Source organism: Molossus molossus, unplaced genomic scaffold (genome assembly GCF_014108415.1).
Source record: "Molossus molossus isolate mMolMol1 unplaced genomic scaffold, mMolMol1.p scaffold_m16_p_13, whole genome shotgun sequence".
NCBI lineage: Eukaryota > Metazoa > Chordata > Mammalia > Chiroptera > Molossidae > Molossus > Molossus molossus.
The window spans coordinates 85,149,642-85,166,191 of record NW_023425348.1 but is presented as its reverse complement, the minus strand read 5'-3'; the positions used below and the strand labels follow the sequence as shown (position 1 = coordinate 85,166,191).

At 53.7% G+C, this 16,550-nt stretch overlaps 1 protein-coding gene across 1 annotated transcript; it reads left to right on the top strand.

Annotated features, from left to right (window-relative positions):
- Window positions 1–14,644: 14,644 nt before the first annotated feature.
- On the top strand, window positions 14,645–16,081 carry APLNR (apelin receptor). The gene has a single exon (XM_036259872.1). It carries the CDS (start codon window positions 14,889–14,891, stop codon window positions 16,020–16,022), a length of 1,134 nt encoding a protein of 377 aa, XP_036115765.1. The 5' UTR covers window positions 14,645–14,888; the 3' UTR covers window positions 16,023–16,081.
- Window positions 16,082–16,550: the final 469 nt, after the last annotated feature.

The window sequence follows — 16,550 nt, the reverse complement described above, 5'->3', positions numbered from 1 at the left end:
TTAGGGGAGAGGGAAGCCCATTTTCCTCGCCACACTTGCTGGGACTGGAGCTCCCACTGTCTGGCTGAGCTGTGGAGGCAGAGGGGCACATGCCATGGCTCAGATCGCCCCATGGCGTTCTTACTGAGATTTAATTCTTGAAGAAATGTTTCTCCGTTTGCTGTCCTACCTTAGGACAATTCCTGGAGACTGCGTAGCGGATTAGTTGTCCTCAGCAGTTACAGTTGTTTCTCGGGGAACAGTATGCGGACTCATCCCCCATCCCAGAAGCCCCTGTTCGCCTTTACACAGGCTCAGGTCTTTGCCACTGTGAAGGATCCCGTCTTGCTTCCTTTCCTGCTCTTTCCCCTTCTGCTTTCACTGTTCAAGTTCTAGTAAAAGTCCTGTGTTTTCTACAACTTTCTCCTCAATCGCTCTCACCAGGTTTTCCAGGCGCATCAGTGTTTTTCTCTTGTGTTTGACCCGTGAGCAGCATCTGAACACTGATGACAATTCCCTCCTCTTCTCCTGGGTCCTGTGACGTGGCAGCCACCTGGCTGGTCCCACCACGGCTGCTCCTCCTGAGCTTCCTTTGCAGGCGTATCCTCCGCCAGCTACCGACGGGGAGGCATTCTCAAGGCTCTGGCCTGGGCCCTGTCTTGTTAGTGATCGCTGGCAAACAAATCACCCCCAAATTCAGCAGCTTAGGAAACAAGCATTTAATCTCTCAGTTTCTCTGGGTCAGGACCCTGGCTGTGTCTTAGCCAGGTGTCTCCAGATGGGTGTCTCCTAGGCCGCGGTGTAGATGCTGGCGGGGCCGGAGCGTCATCTGAGCGCTCCACCAGGGCCGCAGCCTCTGCTGTCAGTCTCCCCTCGTGCTGCGGGAGGGACTGAGTTCTCCACAGGGTGTTGGGCAGAGTGCCGCAGTCGCTCACTGGCTGTTGGCCAGATGTCTTCTTCAGGTCTTTGCCTCATGAATCCTATCCATGGGGCAGCTTACGACCCGGCGGTTGACTTCCCGGAGAGTGAGTGAGAGAGAGGGCACCCAAGACGGAAGCCGGTCTTTTTGCAACCTGACCTTGGAAGCAACATGCCATCACTTTGCCATGTTCTGTTTTCTAGACGCGAGTCACGTGCAAGGCGAGTTGCACCAGGACATGAAGACGGGAGGTGGGGTCACGGGGTCTCTTGGAAGCTGCCGACCACGGGCTCCCTCTCCTCTCACCATACCCTCTTCCTGGACCACTGCAGACACACTCAGACTTTAATGACCAGCCACACACGAGAGGGAGATGATTCACAAATGGGCATTTTAGTCCAGACCCCCACCCCTCTGACTTCCTGGCTCACATCCAACGGATCAGCCCCCATTTCACCTGGATTTCTCAAAGGCTGCTCAAATGTAAACTGTCTAAACCTGGACCCAGGGGTTTCCCCCAAACCTGGGCTTGTTGCACTGTTCCCTGGATGTTAGTTATGGCGCAGGCTAGCCTGAGAGAGGGGCTGACCCAGCTGTCCTTCAGGGCTCTGCGTCTGCAGGGTCAGCGAGGGCCCGGTGCATGTTCCAGCCCAGGGGAGGGAGGGAGAAAGGAAGTAAAGAGTAAGCCATGCCCTTTTTACTTCACTTCACTTCCAGTCACCCTGTGGCCCGTCACAAGGCTCCCGTGAGGGAGTGAGCTGCGGCGAGGGCAGTCAGTCTCCAGTCTAGTATCTGTGTCCCCAGTTAAAATGTGGGGGGTAATGTTACTGATAGACTGAGTTCCCCTCAGAGAAAAGCCCGAGGCAGAGAGCTTATGTGCTCTTATTTTATCAGGGAATAAGGTCCCTGGGAATAGGAGTAACTAACCAGGAGAGTGATGCCAGAAGGTGGGGAGATGACTGAGGATGCAGCTGTGCATTGACCCGTCTGCAGAATGGGAACGTCCCCGAGTACCAGCCCTGTGAGCGAGGATGCAGGAAGCATGTCTTCACTGGTCCGTCTCTTTCTTATTGCTCCAAAGTTTGTCCCCTGGGGTGCTAACTCTTTTGCTTTTTCGAGTTTTCATGCAAGGACATGGGCCCCGGTGATACCCATAGGGAAGGCCCAGAGAGGGAGGAGAGCGGGCAGAGTCTGCCGGCGCCTGCTCAGGTCCAGCAGAGCCCCGCGCGCTGCGGCCGAAGCGGGCTGAGCCTGCGAGGTCTCAGGTGGCCCCTAGGAGGGCTCTGATGCAATCGCTAAAGGGAGAAGCAGAAAATAGATACTGGGGTTCACTTAGCACTTTCTGCCACACCCTGTTCCCATGAATGACACCCCTATTCATTCAGTTCCAGCCAGCAAGAAACCTAAGAGGCACCCTGACATCTCCTTTTCCCTGGTACCGGTGCTCAATCTAAAATATCTCTGAAATCAAGTCACTCTTCTCTATTTTGACCATCACTCTCTCATCATTTCTCGTGGGGACTAATGTCTCCTAATTGAACTCCTGTCCTCCTTCCTATTCGTTCTCCACACCCAGCCAGCGTGGCTTTTCTGTAACGCCAACCGGATCTTGTCACCAGGCCCTGTTAATGAAAACCCTTTGACGGCTTTTTATCTCTCGGAGGATAAAGGTGAAGCTCCTGCAGGCGGCCCACAGTGTGCTGTGTGGCCTGGCCCCCAGCCTCCTCTTGTAGCACAGTCTCCATTGTGCTCTGTCCCAGCCTCACCACTTCCTCTTGGCCTTGGCTTTCCCAAGCTCCAGGCTGCCTCAGGATCTTTGCACATACTCTGCCCAGCGCTCGCTTGACTTGGTGGTCATCCTTCTCCCCTCCCGCCTTCTCATCGTGAAGCTCTCAGAGCAGTTACCATTTTCTCAAGGAATTCTTTCTCGATTTTCCTGACTAGGTCACACCCTGATCGTACATGTATCCGGAGCTGGATTCACCAATAGGCAGACTTAGTATGTAATTTGTATTTCAGGCGTTATTGAAACAGAGCCACTCCTCATTTTCCATACGTTATTTGATGTTTTAAAAATATAAAATAATTTCAACTAAGCCATTGTGGAAAAGAGAGGACTTTTGAAGAATTTATTACTTCTTTTTTTATTCTGTTTATTTCAAATTGATTTTGGAGGGGGTCGTAATCTTTTCGGTACTTACAGCTTCGAAGTGTCAGGCTGAAACACTGGCTGGGGATGGAACTCCTTGTAATACTTTCCACAGCCGCAGCTTTGCCTCGATGCCGCTGGTTAGCACACACCACTTGTGAGTCATTGGTGAAGCTCTCAGACCTCCCGTCCTCCCAAGCAGGGGCCTGGGTAGCATTTTGACTCACCGTTGAACTCAGCATAGGGTCTCCCACAGAGGAGACATGTAACAAATGTGCCTTAAGCGGGCGAGTCACCGAAGTCGGAGCTCCAGCCCTGCCAGGGCCACCGATGACCTTTGTTCTTGTCCCCTGCCTCTTCGTGCTGGGCTTTTACCGTCCAAGGGAGCAGCCCGCGCCCGAGAAGCAGAAAGAAGTCTTACCAGAGAGAGGGAGGAAGAGAGGGGAAGCACTCACACACTGTAAAGACATAATTAGTTAAATCTCTGGTCTTCAGGTCGCCGGGGCTAAGATAGGAGTCTCTTGGAGGGGTTATGAATGAAGAATATTTCTATATTCACATGTCTTGCTTGGGCCCATTCATGGGTGTGCCCACCTTTTGTTTTCCATGCTAAAATCAATGGGTGTTGTGGGAAAGAGTTCACTCAACGGGGAACAAAAAGGGGGACACCGGTAATATTTTCAACAATAAAGTAAAAAGAAGCAGTTCTCAATGAGTCTTAGATGGTGAATGAGGAAATGAGCTGGGTGGAGGCTGGGGCTGCTGTTATGAGAGTAACCACAAGGTGGCGCTGGGTGCCCAGCAATGAGATTCTTGCCTCCAGGGACTTGACTGTCAACATGTTCCCTATCATTGTCAAAAATTCCTTAGTCTCTTTCTAGTCCGTAATTTCCTTTAATAAAACAGAGTTCTGTTTTCCCTCTCATGTGTATTTTTATAGATTGATGTGAGTGAGGAAGAGTCGCGAATAATACCGAGGATGATTCAATGTCTCTTGTTTTTCTCCTGTACCACCCAAAGGGAAAATGACAGGAACATTTCCTGTGTCACTGTCATAATGTGATATTGGATAATTGCAGGGCAATGTAATTATATTTCAGGAGAGGAAACACAGCTCAAAATGCTGAGCTGGGTGTAGAGGCCTCGGGCTGGATTGTAGGAGATTTGGGAACCCGAGCTGGGCCCTGAGACTCAGAATCATCAGCTGATGGCCTGTGGGTGAGCTCCCTTTGCTAAGGATTCTTAGCCCAGCCCCCAGCTGAAAGACTCTGGGGTGGAAAATTCCAGATGTCATGGGAGCCTAGAGGATGGAGAGGTTTGGCTTCTGTGAGCCCCCTTGGGGACTCAACTTGTGGGGTGTCTATCCCCAAGGCAAAGCCAGGAAGCCCACACTGGGAAACGGGCCATAAGGTCAAGGCTCAGTACCAGCTTGTCTCCACCAGAGGTCAGCATCGCCCAGCGGTCAGAGCATAGCAGCTGCCTGTGGGGCCAGCAAATACCTTAGGAGGCAACTCTGGGCTCCTGTCTGGCCTCCACGCGGGGTCCCGTGATTATTTTCATCCCAAGCACCCCTTGGCCCTGGGCAGTCACAACGCCCACCTGCCTCGTGCTGTCTTTGCAATGGCAGGTCCCCATCCAGAGGCAGCTGCCTCTGTGCGCACACACTGCCTGCTCTCAAAGCCGTAGGCCGGTGGAGCAGGCACCCTCCATCCCTCAAGACACTGAGATAAAACTAGAAATAGAGCCCTGGCCGGTTTGGCTGAACGGTTAGAGCATCGGCCAGTGGACCAAAGAGTTGCAGGTTTGATTCCGGTCAAGAGCACGTACCTTGGTTGTGGTTCAGTCCCTGGCCCTGGTGGGGGTTGTGTGGGAGGCAGCCAATTGATGTGTCCCTCTCACATTGATGTCCCCACCCCCCCCATCCCACTTTAACTGAAGATAAATGGAAAAATATCCTCGGGTGAGGGTTAAAAAAACAAAAACAAGAAAGAGAGAAAAATATGGCTTTGAAAATTGTTCAGGATCATCTACACCAGGGTGTAAGACTCAGATCCTAGGATCCTGGGATCAACCAGTCTAGGTTCGAATCCCATCTCTACTACTTAAATATCGAGGGACTTAGACAAGTTTCTTAACATTGTTGTGCCTCAATTTCTGCATCTGAAAACTGGGAATATTATCATACTCGACCCCTTTACCCCACAGAGTTATTGTGAGGACTGAATGAGATATTGTGAGAGGCAATGTTTTCTGAGCAGTTGCCTTTTTGTCCAGTGTCTCCTAATTCCGACCACTGCTGTTTGTTATCACCCTCATTTTCTGGTTAATGAAACCAAGGCTTGGAGAGGGACAGTAGCGGAACCAGGATGGGAAACCAGACGTTTTGTCCTCAGAGTTGAATCTTTTCATCATTGCAAAGCATGCTGGTCTTGCAAATCATCCTTGAGCTATTGTACTCTGTGATTCCTGTGGGCCCCGGACGACAGCCTAGGTGAATTGTTCCTCCTTCAGTCTCGTGGTGCAGACAGGCTGTTCACTGCTGGGCTGATGCTGCAGACAGGAGAGAGCAGGCCGTGCGGGGGGAGGTGGTGGTGGGGTTCCCCTGACGTCACCCCTCTGTGAAGTACGGGCAGGGGGCATTTGGCTGCAGGAGCAGGGGGCAGAGAGTCTGTCCTGCTTCTCAGGCTTCTGGAATCAAAGTCAAGGGTTCGAGTCCTCTCTCTGTCACTCCCGAGCCAGTGATGGCACTTTCCAAACCTTTGTTTATTCATCTGTAAAATGGGAATTATAGCAAATTATTGCATGAAGTTTTTATGAGAATTTTTTTTTTTTTTTTTTTTTTTATCCTCACCCGAGGACATTTTTTTCATTCTTTGTTCAGATAGAGCAGGAGGGAGAGAGAGAGAGAGAAACATCGATGTGAAAGGGACACATCGAGTGGCTGCCACCCGCACGACCAACCAGGGCCGGGGACAAACTGCAACCGAGGTACATGCCCTTAGCGGGAACCGAACCCGGGTCTCTCCGGACCGCAGGCCGACGCTCTAACCGCTGAGCCAAACCGGCCAGGGCGAGAATTTTTTTATTCTTATGAGAATTGCATTGGGGAAAAGCACTTTGGTGTGCTCGTGCAGCGCTGATGAACTTGACTCGTGGGGCGGTCAGGATGTGGTAAGCGTTACCTGTTACTAGTGGTTGTGTTTATGTGGCGGTCTGGCTGAGGGAGATGAGAAATCACTTCCCTCTCGGATTCTACCTTGTGACAAAAAAGTCCGGGTTCTCCTTCATACAGTGCAGATAGCTGCGTCACTTCGCTGGGGGGCACCCCATTCCAGCCCTCCCTCAGAAATGCCTTTAGGAGGCCCACCTTGAAGCTTAGGCCTGGCCCCTTAGCTCAGCTCTGCCCAGTAGGAATATAATGGGAACTATATATGAAATTTTTTAGTCACATTAAAAAGGTGAAAAAGGTAAAATTCATAATATATTTTATTTCATTATTTTTTCAAAATATGTTTTTATTGATTTTTTTTGAGAGAGAGGAAGGGAGAGAGAGAGACAGAATCATGGATCGACTGCCTCCTGCACCGCCCCCCCCCCCCCCCCGGGGATCGAGCCCACAACCCAGGCATGTACCCTGACCGGGCACCAAACCTGGACCGCTCAGTCCATGGGATGATGCTCAATCCACCGAGCCACACTGTCTGGGCAAGAATGTATTTTTTTACTCATATATCCAAAGTATATGTTGACGTGTAACGAATAGAAATACAATCAATAAATCCAAATTAATAAATGTGAATAGAATCAATCTATCCAAAATGTACTTTGACATGCAATCAGTACAGAAAGGTATCTTACGTTCTCTTCCTCAGGCTCCATCTCTGGGACCCAGCCTGTGTTGCAGCTCAGCCCTCTGCCTGCTCTGCCTCCTTGCAGGGTTTGCAGTCTCAGGCGGGGGCGACGCTGGACCAGGCCGGTCCCCTCTCCGGTGTGACTTTATTGGTGAATTCATTTAAATTTTAGTAAGGCTATTGGTATGGTTTGTTTATTATGTGTAATTTTGTTTTGGAGTTTTAAGGTTCTGGGTAGACACCCCCCCCCCCCATTTGTGACATGTATCGCATGTCTGTAACTTACCGCCTCGGCGTCCTCATGATCACATGATGGTTTCTCTTCTGTGTGGATTTACTGAAGGTGAGTGAGCATCTCCTTGATGACTGAAGCCCCTGTCACATCCTTTGCAGCCACTTTCTCATGTGGGTTCTCTGACAAAGGTAAAGTTTTAAAATTTATTATTTATTTTATTAAATGCACTGGGGTGACATTGGTTACTAAGATCATACAGGTTTTGAGCGTGCAAGTCCACGCTTCATCATCTGTACACTGCGTTGCGTGCCCATCACCCAAAGTCAAATCTTCGTCCGTCACCGTGTATTTGGCCCGCTTGACCCTTGACTGCCCCCCAACCCCCTTCGCTCTGGTAACCACCGTCCTGTTGTCTGTGCAGAGGTTTTGTTTGTCTGTCTCTTTGTTCATTTGTGGCTTCTCGTTCTCGACGGTTTCTGTCTGACTTGTTTCGCTCAGCACAATATTCTACAGACCCATCCACGCTGTCGCAAATGGTAGCACTTCACCTTTTCTGACGGCCGGGTCCAGGGTCCTTTACTGGCAACAAAATGGTGGTTGGCTTTTCCAGCTCATCCTACTCCAGCCCCCCACCCCCCACGTTTTAGGCTCTTTCTTTTGCATCTCTGCACCGTTGCCCCCATCTTTCTGCCTGGATGGCATCTCCTCCTTGTTGGGAACCTGACCTCTACTCTCCTGTTGAATCCTCCTACCAACCCCATTAGGTAGACACGATTATGACTCCCATTTACAGATGAGAAAACCGAGGCTTTAGATGACTGTGCTTCTTGCCATGGCAACGTGACTTGTGAGAGGCAGCTGTGTCCCGGAACCACTCCGCTCCACTGAAGGTCATGCTGTGGAATGAGCAGTGATGCCCCAGTTGAAATGGAAATGGGTGGCCAGGCTCAGGGGTGAGGGTCTGGTCAACAGAGGTATTCAAGAGGCCCCTGGGTGACCCTCAGACAGGGGGGCAATAGAAGAGATTTCTGTGCCGGGTTGGGGTGGGGAGGCAGGTTGACGATGCTCCTTGCAGTGGTGAGGGTCTAGGATGTGTTCTCATTCCCGGGCTGGTGTGGCCCGAGCAGCCTGGACAGGGCCGTGGATCTCAGTACCTGCTCTGGCCCCAGTGGAGGGCGTGGCTTCCTCCCTCAGTGCTGCACAGCTGGTCTTCCCCAAACTGCTGTGGCCCCGATGCAGCCTCTGGCCGACTGCGTGGGTCTGCCCCCTGGAGGGCCCGGCCCCACATCCTCCCATTGTCAGTGCTCATCCAGAACCTCATTAATTTAGACTCACTGTAAAGACTCACTGTAAATATTTTTGGAAACACCGTGTTGCTCTCTTGATGGCTGGCAGGGCAGGGTGTGAGCGGGGCCAGGATCCTGTCGGCTTCTTCCTGACCTCCTTCCGGCCTCTGCTTGGTTTCCTGTCCTGGCTGCCTCCTGCCCAAGCTGCTCCTCCCAGCCTGCTGGAGACCAGTGAGCACCAAGGAGAAAGGCTTCCTCTGCCCTGGGCTCTAGGAATGGGTGGGGAAGACCTCATGGTGCAGGGGACAGGGGGCCTGACCGGATGGGGATGCCTGCAGGAACCCCCTTGCCCTCCTGGGGCCTTGCTCTGCAGTGAAGTCTGTGGACTAGATCAGTGGCTGTGGCCTCTTCGCCCGCAAAGGCCACTTGGCTTGCCTTCCTGTCCTCCCCCCATGCCTTGTCACTTTGCAAGGACTCTGTTTATCTAGCCCACTCCATTTATTAAATAATCATGAACTCGTCTCAGTTTTGACTCATCAAAGGCTCTCTGCGCAGCGTGGAGTCACCAGAGTCACCACGTCCAGTTGTGAAAATCCAAGCTCGAAAATCAAGCTCGACATCCAAGCGGCCACTGGACATTGAGAGCCTGAGCTCCTGAAGGGCGGGGTCGGGCCGTTGCCAGGGGGTTTGCGAGATGCGGGCACCCGGCCGTGCTACCGCCTCTCCCGCTTACTCTCTGACCTCAGCTTGGGAGTCAATGGCCTCAGTGAAGTTTAGGAACCTTGCCTGTTCCAAGTCATAGGGAACTAGCCCCCATCCGGGCGGCCCTGAAGAAAGCTCGGACTGCTTCTGAGGTTGCAGCCATCTGGGCCTGCTGCCTGCGGCCATGTGGCCCCCATGCATTTGTTAGAGGTTTATTATGTACACGGTGCTGTGCTAAGTAACGGGGGAGGGGCGTGAGAAAGGTGGATTCCAGGCCCCCTTGCTCACAGTCTAACAACCCATTAGGTGGGGCTGGTGCCCTGCAGGGAGAACAGACGGATCCAGATCCCATCCTGCTCATCACAGACCTGCTCCCTGACAGGGTCAGTTTGCCTCCCTCTTTTGAACTTTTCAGTAAGGAATCCACTTCTCCAACCACTCCTGGGAGCCACTGCCACAGTTCCCAGAATCCCACAGAGCCAGCCCCGCTGCCAACGTCCTCACGTACAGATGGGGAAACTGAGGCTCAGAGAGGGACCTGTCTAGGGTGACACAGCACAGCTGGAATGCCAGCGGCTACCAAGAGGCCCCCCTCTGGTGGTCCAGGCATCTGCAAGCACCCCTTCCCACGGGCTGTCTGCATCATTGTCCAGTTTAACCTTCTCTCACTAGCTCAGGGCCTTCACTCTGTGTCGCACCTCACATAGTCGCTCCCTGTGCCCGGTGCCTCTGGTACAGTCTGACCGGAGCAGTCCTCAGCGAGTGAGTTAGCAGCCAAGACGGCATTGGCTCCCAGGCCAGCGGGCTTCCCTGCATGTTCTGTCTCCAGGGCCCAGGGAGGTCTAGGTGTTGGGAGGATGGATGGCCGGGAGTGTGGAGTAGCACCAAATGGCCGGGGAGGAGGGCTATGAAGGGGGGTCTGCTGTAATTGTTGGAAGGCAGCTGGCCATTTGTTTTCGGTCAGATAAGCTGCCAAGCAGGACGAGGCCGGGATGGGGCAGGGGTGGGGCAGGGCACCCTGTGTGAGCGGCTGGAGAAAAGGGAGCGAATCCCAGAGTGGGCTGGGCAGCTGCCTGTTCCCAGGTCCTCCCCTCCCCTTTCCCTCCGATAGCTCGGCCAGCTGTTAGGGACACAGCTGCTGCTGCCTCTTGGGGAGGGAGACAAGGGCCCTGTTGCCCTGGGTGAGGTCCAAAGCTGTGGAGTTCAAAGCGAAGCTGTGGAGTGCGGGGCTGGAGCGGGGAGCGGGGAGCGGGGGGAGGGGTGAGAAGTCAGCGAGGGGCAGGCAGGCTTGCACTTTGAAGTCCCCCACCCAGAGCTTGGGCAAGGCCTGCTGAGGTTCCTGCGTTTTCCCCTCATCCCAGGCCCGTAGAGAGATCCAATTAACCACCCTTTCCTGTCCTCCAAGGAGGATGTTTATCCACGTCCCTGGCCCACCATGCACTTTCTGTGTAAACACTGCACACATGCCCCATGCACACACGAGTCCCGTGTGCTCACAGGCGACCCCACGGCACACACCAGCCCTGCCCGCACATGCCCACAGCCACACGGGTATGGGCACAGGGCCAAAGTCTCTCGGCCAGGAAACAACCTGGGGGTGGGTGGGGGGCTATTGATTCACTGACTCCAGAGGTCCCCGCTCTCCTCTAGGGGGCTGGTCTGGGACCCCTTTCCGTCAGGAGCTGTTCCTCTCAGGCCATCACAATACCCTGAGAAATCACCCAGGAGAGACAGACGTCCCCCAGGAAACCCGAGTGGCCTCTCCAGGGCAGGCCAGCCCCGGGACACTGGCCAGTGGTCCTGCCTTCGCTGCTGGTTTGCCAGATGGCTCAGGTTAGATCACTCTGGATCAATTTAGCACAAAGATGCCCTTGTTAGCGAAGGAAAGCAGCCTTGGGGTGAAGACCAGTCTTGCCCCTCCATTTCCTGAGGTGCTCCTACGGCTGTAAGTTACCAGGCACCAAATGGAGGGGCTATGGGATAAAAAGCAGGTTCTGCCCGGGCACGCTCTCTGGTGAGCGCTACCTTCTGGGCCTTGGGGGCACCTGTGGTCTGGTCCTATTTGCTAAACTCTCATCTTCTGTGCTGGACGGTCAGGGACTTCGGGCCTCGGGCCGCGTGAGGCATGAGGTGGGCTCATTCTGCTCATTTCTGCCACTGCAGGGCCACTCGGGCCATCTGGGTCCAGCTGACTCTTGGCTGGAGGCCAGGTCTTATCAACACTCCACCCACTCTGGCCCCCATCAGCGGTCCCGTCCCAGCCTTGCCCCTATTCCCTCTCATTTCAACCAGTCCGACTCCTCGGGTGAGATTGACTGTGAGGCCGAGGCTCGAGGCGCGGGGATTAGAGTGATGGAGGCTACTCTCTCCCACGGGTCTCCATCCGGCTCAGGACCCAGGTGGGAACAGCCTGGGGGAGGGACTTGATTTTGGGGCACTCTGAGCTCACTTGCACCCCTGGTTCCCAACTGCAAAGAAAGGAATACCTGCATCCTTCTGGGAGAAGACCTGGAGACACCAGGGGTCTTGAACTTGGCCCTTGTCCTGGAACGTCCTGAGCAGTCATTTTTATACGTGACGGGGACATGAACTGTGAGCCGACTTGAACCAAACAGGTTCCCGCACGACGCTAACGTCCCTTCTGAGAGGTCGAGGTGGAAGTGACATGGCTGAAGGTTAGCTGGTGCCACCCGCGCTTGCTGTCGGGTTACAGTGACAGTCAATCATTCTGCCATCCACACAGGCTTCCCCTGGACAAGCACGCAGGAGCAAGCCGGGGCCAGGCAGCTTGTACCCTGGGTACTGGGAGAGCTGGGAAGCCCCAGCTGGGGTCCTATGGGGTGTCCCGACTCCATTTTGCAGACTGCACGATTCCGGAGGCCGGGTCCTGTCAAGGTGCCAGTTGGCATCAGGCAGCCAGGGATCCTCTTTGGGAGTGGCCGGGCACAGCACTGTGTCTGCACCAAGCTATGTTGCCAACCCCAAGGGTTTAGTGCAGACTGTCTCCTGGAAGGGTTCTTCTACCCTGTTCAATCAAGAGTGGGGAGTCTCTCTAAAATATCTTAGTCAGTCTATTTTTACTTTTCCCCAACAGAGTTTATTTCAAAGTAAATTCTATGTCTCCCAGCACCATTGTGTATTTCTATAATGCTCAACAGATGAAAAATGCCTCAACTTTAAGGAGGTTGGAGTTTTTTCTTTGGGAACAGAGTGGTTTAGTCCATGGACTCAAGATAACCTTGGTTCAAATTCTGAATCTGACAGTCACTAGCTGGGTGACTGACCTTGGCCAAGTTACTTCCCATGTCTCAGTTTCCTCATCTGGAACACGAGGAACCTACTTCCTAAAATTGTCTTGCTAATTAGAAGAGATAACAAGTACACATAAAAAAATGTTTAGAAGAATGTCTAGCGCGTAGCAGGGGCTCAGTGTGGAACACCAAGGTGTTCTCTTTCCCACAATGCCTTTGGGTGAAGGTCATCCAGGACCCTCAGGATCTTTCTTATTGTTCTCTCCAGCCCCTCCTGCATCTCCCCAGTGCATCCTAAGGCTTTGGCTATATTTATTTTTATTTTTTATCTTTGCATTTTATGTTTTTTTCTCCTGGACTATGCTCCCTAGTTTTCTCTGACCTTCTATTCTTGGCAAGCTCCATCAACTGGGGGACATGTTTTCCTATCCTGCCCATCTTTTATTTGTTGTTGTTGTTAAATCCTCCCCCAAGGATATTTTCCCATTTATCTTCAGGTAGAGTGTGAGGGAGGGAGAGAGAGAGAGAGAGAAACATCGATGTGAGAGGGACACATCGATTGGTTGCCTCCCTCACGACTCTGACCAGGGCTGGGGACCAAAACGCAACCAAGGTACATGCCCTTGACTGGAATTGAACCCACAATTCTTTGGTCCACTGGCAGACGCTCTAACCACTAAGCAAACTGGCCAGGGCCTGCCCTCTCTTTTAACAAATAAATTTAATTTCCCAAATTTACAAATCAGGAAATTTCTCAGAAAATCCAGAATTTGAAGTTGTGTTCAAAAACCAGAAGGCATGGAAATGCTGGCAACCAGAGACTGAGCTGAGGCGTCCTTCTGATGGAGTGAGCCTGCTCTGGTTTGCCGCAGTCTCCACCACTCCCCGTTGTCTCAAACTGGCTGCTTTACCCCTACACATGCTTAGCCTGGTCCTTGTGGCTATGTGATTTTGGGGGTTCCTGCTTTAAGACCTCTGTGGAAAATTTTCTCATCAAACCTCCTTGAAGACAATGGATTCTAGTTTTGTAAGCCTTTTGCTTGGGATGTGGGCAAGACTCTTTTCCTGATTTTTACATCATCTCACCTCTGCCCAACTTCAGATGGCTTCCTCCACTCTTGGGGAGTGGGGTGGGTATTTCTTTTTTTTTTTTTTAACTTTATCTTGTGCATCCCTCTCTCCTCCCTGCCCAGAGGTCCTGGAGAGGTAGGCAGGTAGGGCAAAATGAGTTTCTATAGAACTGTGCCCATGGCATTTACTCAGCAGCTGCCCCTTTCTCTGCCCCCTCTGCTGGCTGTAACTTCCTGTCCCCACATGGCCTTACAGAAACCTCCTGGTCCACGTGGGGCATAAGGACCCGAGGACTGAATCGCCTCCATGTTCTGATGGCATAGTTCTTCATAAATTTATTCCTCTCCACGTGGGCGCCTCTTTTCATTCTCTCCCTGATTCATCCATTCACTTATTCACTCACCAACCATTTAGTGATCACTTACTACATGCTAGGCACTGTGTTAGGTGCTGGGAGAAGAGGAAAACAAACAGCAAAACCAGAACCACAGTCATCCTGTGACCTTGGGCAAAAGACATTTACCTCATTGGGCCTCGGTTTCCCGGCAGGTTTAATGACTTGATTAGGTATTGTTCTGTCTTGGGGTTTCTTTCATCCTGTGACTCTGTCCTGACCCTAAAACTTCCTATGCTATCTGCAAACTACTATCTGCCAAGAGCTTATGAATGCTAGGGAAATCCCCCTGTGACTGTGTCTGTCAAGAGGATCAAAGCCCAAAGGAAAAGGAGAGAGAAGTGAGCATGAAAAGGACCCTAGTCTGGCCTGGGCGGGGGCTAGCACGGCAGGAGTGGAGAGAGGGTGGGACACTCAGACCATCCTTCCAAATCTCACACCCTCTTGTCCCCAACCCGCCCTGGCTCCAGCTCAGGCTAGATTCCAATCTGCATAATTTGCCCCATTTCGAGAAGATGGGAGGGGTGAGAACGGCAGGGTGCTGAGGACTGGAGGAGGGGGCGCTCCAAAGGCCAGGGGCGGGGCCTGGAGGAGAGCGGGCTGCAAGCCATAGATAACATTCTGCCCAGCACTGCAGGGGTCAATTTGGTCCACTTGCCCAGGGACAAGAAGGGAAAAAAAAAAAGTGGGCTGTAACTTAAAGATCTTAAGACTCAAGTGAGGGGTTGGTTTGGAGGTGGGAGGTGGGAGGAGGGAGTGACAGCCAAGGAGGAGACAGGGATTCAGGAGGGCGCAGGAAGTGTCTTAGCTCAGGCTGGGCAAGGCAGGAGAGGGTGGAGGGGCGTCTGCAGGAGCAGGCATCCTCCAGGGCCCCGAGAATCCACAGGCAGCTCCCCCAGCTGCTGGGAAGGGCTCTGGACACCTTCAGCTCTTCTTGCCTGCTCTCCAAGGCTCAAGCTAGAAGCTCCCGGCGTTTGCTTGCTGAGTTGGCGACAGCCACAGAGCTGGTTCCCCCGGGGACCCCCTGCCTGTCTTCTTGCCGCCCCCCAGCATGGAGGGAGGTGTTGATTTTGACAACGACTATGTGGCAGACAACCAGTCTGAGTGTGAGTACACGGAATGGACATCCTCGGGGGCCCTCATTCCTGCCATCTACATGCTGGTCTTTCTCCTGGGCACCACGGGCAACGGCCTGGTGCTCTGGACAGTGTTCCGAAGCAGCCGGGAGAAGAGGCGTTCTGCCGACATCTTCATCTCCAGCCTGGCGGTGGCCGATCTGACTTTCGTGGTGACCCTGCCGCTGTGGGCCACCTACACGTACCGGCACTACGACTGGCCCTTTGGCACCTTCGCCTGCAAGCTCAGCAGCTATCTCATCTTCGTGAACATGTACGCCAGCGTCTTCTGCCTCACCGGCCTCAGCTTCGACCGCTACCTGGCCATTGTGAGGCCGGTGGCCAACGCGCGGCTGCGGCTGCGGGTGAGCGGGGCCGTGGCCACGGCCGTCCTGTGGGTGCTGGCCGCCCTCCTGGCCATGCCGGTCATGGTGTTCCGCGCCACCGCCCCCACAGTGTTCCCCGAAAACGTCACGAAGGTCCAGTGCTACATGGACTACTCCATGGTGGCCACTCCCAGCTCGGAGTGGGCCTGGGAGGTGGGCCTGGGGGTCTCGTCCACGGCCCTGGGCTTCGTGGTGCCCTTCACGGTCATGCTGACCTGCTACTTCTTCATCGCGCAGACCATCGCCGGCCACTTCCGCAAGGAGCGCATCGAGGGCCTGCGCAAGCGGCGCCGGCTGCTCAGCATCATCGTGGTGCTGGTGGTGACCTTCGCCCTGTGCTGGATGCCCTACCACCTGGTGAAGACGCTCTACATGCTGGGCAGCCTGCTGCACTGGCCCTGCGGCTTCGACCTCTTCCTCATGAACGTCTTTCCCTACTGCACCTGCGTCAGCTATGTCAACAGCTGCCTGAACCCCTTCCTCTACGCCTTCTTCGACCCCCGCTTCCGCCAGGCCTGCACCTCCATGCTCTGTGGGGGCGCCTCCCACAGCAGCAGCGGGGAGAAGTCGGCCAGCTACTCCTCGGGGCACAGCCAGGGGCTGGGGCCCAACACGGGGAAGGGCGGAGAGCAGACCCAGGAGAAATCCATCCCCTACAGCCAAGAGACCCTTGTGGTTGACTAGGGTGGGGATCTCAGAGAGCCTGGTGCCCTCCGCCCCAGCCCCTGCCCTTGCTCTCCGAAAGTCAGGCAGCATCAGGGCACCTTGTCTCTTGCACCTGATTCCCCCGGGCTCCCTGCCTCCCACCCTCCTCTTGTGCTCCTTTCTCCTTTAGCCTTGGCCGGAGGCTGTGGCATGAAGGAGAGACTGAGCCTCGTGGACCCGTGCTCGGCCACTCGACATCTGTGAGGCTGACTTTGCACAAGTCCCTTAACTTCTCGGAGCCTCAGTTTCTCCATCTGTGTGAAGTGGGGGCGTCACACCGACGCCGAAATGACGCGTGCGTCTGACTCAGTACACGCTGGTGTCTCCCCCTCCATCCTTTTCTCCTGGGATCTCCAGCTCTGTTCCCCCTCCTTCCCGTTTAGTTTTCTCTGTCTTCTTCCTCCCTTTGTTTCCCCCTCTATCTCTGCATATTTTCCTCTGAATCCGTACCTCTGGCTCCTGCTCCGTAGCTCATCTGTCCCCTCAATCCCTTTCTGCTTCCTCTTT

Bases quoted from the DNA above. Each gene is read 5' to 3' on its own strand.
- APLNR (XM_036259872.1), top strand. From the start codon at position 14,889: ATGGAGGGAGGTGTTGATTTTGACAACGACTATGTGGCAGACAACCAG.